Source organism: Galeopterus variegatus, unplaced genomic scaffold (genome assembly GCF_000696425.1).
Source record: "Galeopterus variegatus unplaced genomic scaffold, G_variegatus-3.0.2 Scaffold11570, whole genome shotgun sequence".
In the NCBI taxonomy this organism is placed as follows: domain Eukaryota; kingdom Metazoa; phylum Chordata; class Mammalia; order Dermoptera; family Cynocephalidae; genus Galeopterus; species Galeopterus variegatus.
Window position 1 is genome coordinate 1,164 of NW_007737681.1, and position 3,273 is coordinate 4,436.

The 3,273-nt window shown below is 45.6% G+C and overlaps 1 protein-coding gene across 1 annotated transcript in view; it reads right to left on the bottom strand.

Annotated features, from left to right (window-relative positions):
* Positions 1–2,155: 2,155 nt before the first annotated feature.
* LOC103610681 (unconventional myosin-Ie) overlaps positions 2,156–3,273 on the bottom strand; it is a gene marked incomplete at both ends in the record, with an annotated part of 45,840 nt that continues 44,722 nt past the window's right edge. Inside the window, one exon of the mRNA XM_008594794.1 lies at positions 2,156–2,300. Within this exon, the coding sequence (XP_008593016.1) occupies positions 2,156–2,300 (145 nt within the window). The remainder of the gene's footprint in view (positions 2,301–3,273) is intronic.

Here is a 3,273-nt window from a genome sequence, read left to right on the forward strand (position 1 = left end):
CGCTTAATTCCCCAGCCTTCAGTGCCATACACAATAGGCAGAAGGAGCATATTTCCAAACCCAAAATGGGATACATGGTCTAGCAACTGGACAGAATGTTTAAAATCTGAGTCCTGCGGTTGCCTGTTGTAAGACTATTCGTTGATGTTTCTTATCTTATGTGGTGGGTTTTTGAGTAAGTTTTGTTTCCTTCTTTCCCAGAACTATTTTGGGAGTGTCATAGAAAATACACTTGTGACTCAGAGAAGGGATGAAGAAGCAAACAATTTCCAACTTCCTATAGACTAGTTCAAAGATTAGCTGGGTTTCAGGTTTCTTTCCAAAAGCCCAGGGGATGAGAAATCAGGGAAGTTCAAGAAAAAAAGAGAGAGAAAAGCCAATGAACATGGACACATGTAACAAAAAAATAAAAACAAACCCTTTGGTGTCTGATGTCTAATGTGAGTTCATAAAGCAAATAGGTTATTTTGTATATTCAGCACATTTGCTACAAAAGTTACGGCAGAAATGCAAGGCAGATGTTAAAAAACCATTTTTGTAAAAGTCCTTGCATAGCAGGGCTAGATGTGGATGGGTGAGTTGTGGGGAGGAGAGACAGTGGAGGTGACAGTGTGCACACATGTAGAGAGGTGGCGGAAAGGGAGACAAGCGAAGGTAATAGAGCAATTGGTAGGAAGACAAGGGGAAGAAAAACCAAAAATAAATTTTGATTTTGGATATAAAACCCCAGAGCTCAACTGAATCAGAAAAAAAAATTAAAATATTAAGGCTGTTTTAATTATATATGAAAATTTTGAAAGTCAAAAAGTAAAAGCGGGTATAAAACAACAGAGGGAGTTCTGCATTGTACTGATAAATCACTCCAGCCCATTTTAGAAAGAACAGGAGCGGTCCTGTGGGTTGCTTAATGGTGTATGACACAACATTTCCATTTTATATTTGGAAATGAAATTGCTGTGAAGCTACAAATAACTCAGAGTGGAAAAATGCTACCACGAACTTTTCATAAAAGGGTTCTGTCGATGTGTGCCACTTATTTATTTAATAATCTTTATGGTTCACAGAGCCATTCAGTTATAGCCATTCTCATTTCTGAACGTCAGGCTGATCCTCCAAGGTAAACAGAACAGTAGCTGTGGGGTCCATCTCAGGGGAGAAGAAAACGAATTTTGAGACCAGGATTTGCCTAAAGCGATTTCTTTTTTACCAATACTGTAAGTTCCCATATTACTTCCCTTTGGTTTGATGACTAATTTTGTCAAGTTCACCATTGACTCTTGAAATGGAGTCTTGTGATGGTTACGGGAACCTCAAGAAATGATGATGCTGAACCTCAGTTCCAGCAATTTCTCCAAATTAAAAAGTAATGTCTTTATTCCATAGCCCCAGAGCTAAGTAGGCAGAAGAACTGAGGGCCTTTATTGGGTTTCTGTTCCAACGTAGAGAATCCTTTGGACATTCATGAGGCTCACACTCTCATCAGGAAAGATCAAGAGGTTTCTCTAAATTAATCTGCAGAGGTCTAATAAGTTTGTGAATTGTAAAATGTGTATGTTTGAATGCCTTACTGATAAGTACTCATGTTCTATAAACCCAGAGATCTCCCCTCCTGCCTATTCTTCCCTTCAAGGTCATTTCTAGACTCTCTCATGGTCTTCAAGGTCCCATCCTGGAAATTCCCACCCCAGAACTCTGCTCCCTTCAAGGAGGAAACCTGAGCCTGTGTGTAAGTGGCTTATTTGGTGTCACCTACATAAGCATGTAGGTTTACCCAAGCTTCCTTTGTGGGACAAAGAAGTCCCTTTTTAGCCTAGATACTCTTAGGCACTAGAAACCTGTTGAGGATTCAAAACAGAGTCCCTGCCCTCAAGGAGATTACCACTTAGAAGGGCAGAGAGACAGTGAGAAAAGAAACCATTACATGAGGACACTTTTTCATACACGCTAAGTGCTCTGAATAGGGGCAGTGACAGGCTGTGAGGGAGCAGCAGTGCAGGGAACAACCCACTTGTATTGGGAGGGGAGGGCAGGCTTCTTTGAGGAGGTGACACATAAGGCATGAATGAAGATGAGCAAAAGCAGCCAGCTACGTGGTGGGGTGGCAGAGGTGCCACAGGGAGAGGACACGAGGGCAGGAGATGCGCCGTGCACTCACAGACTCGGGGGCCTTGATGAACACTTTACTCTTCCCCAGCTGGAACTGGTCACTGTCCATGTTGACGGACTGCAGCAGGTGGAGGACACCTTGTTTCTCGTCTCCTCTCCATGAAGGCCAGGTGGCTTTGGTCAGAATGGCATACCTGTGAGGACAATCGGGGAGAGAAGGATCAGACTCAGACTGGACCGCCTGGGCCTTGTGCCGGGGTGAGGCAGCAAGAGCTTTGCAGGGTACTGGTCATCCACTTATCACTGCTTAGGGGTGGACCTCGACGCCTGGCAAAATGCTCTGAGGCTGGGATGCCCGTTACAGAGCTGCTGCCTACTCCCTTTTAACCCACTGTTTCTAAGTTAACGTCCTTTCTGTCACTATTGGAAACTAGCATTGCTGAAGGTCACCAGTGACACTCCGCAGGCAACATTGAATGGTCTTTTCAATACTATTGATCTCCCCTGATTTCTTCAGAGCACTTAATTAATGCAAAGGTTTCCATCAAGTTCCCTATAAGCAGTAAGTTGCTGCGACTACTGTGTATGAACTTTCGTCTCTGAAATTCTGTGCATCTTGAGTCACAGGGTCCTAGCAATCTCGTCCTTGGCTATTCTCCAACCATGTCTCTTCTACTCTCCCCGCAGCTCGCTATGTCCCCTGCAGGTTGGCTTCTTCATCCTCAGAGCCTTCGCCCACACTGTCCCCTCCACCTGGTGTGCTGTTCTCCAAACTCCTCACCTGGCTGGCTCCTACTCAGGGTGACTCACCTTCAGCGACACTTCCAGACAGGCCTCAGACCACCCAATCAAAAACTGCTCCCCTGGGCCGGCCCGGTGGCGCACTGGATAGTGCGCCGCTTGGGAAGCGCGGCGGCGCTCCCGCCCGAGGGTTCGGATCCCACATACAGACCGGTTCCCGCTCACTGGCTGAGCGAGGCACGGGAGCAACACCGAGGGTTGCGATCCCGTTGCCGGTCCCCGGTCCGGTACGGGGGCAACACTGAGGGTTGCGATCCATTGCCGGACACGGAAAAAGACAAAAGACAAAAAAAAAAAATTTTTTATTTGCTGATTACAGTCATACCTGGTTTTATTGTGTTTTGCAGATACTGCGTTTTTTGCAAA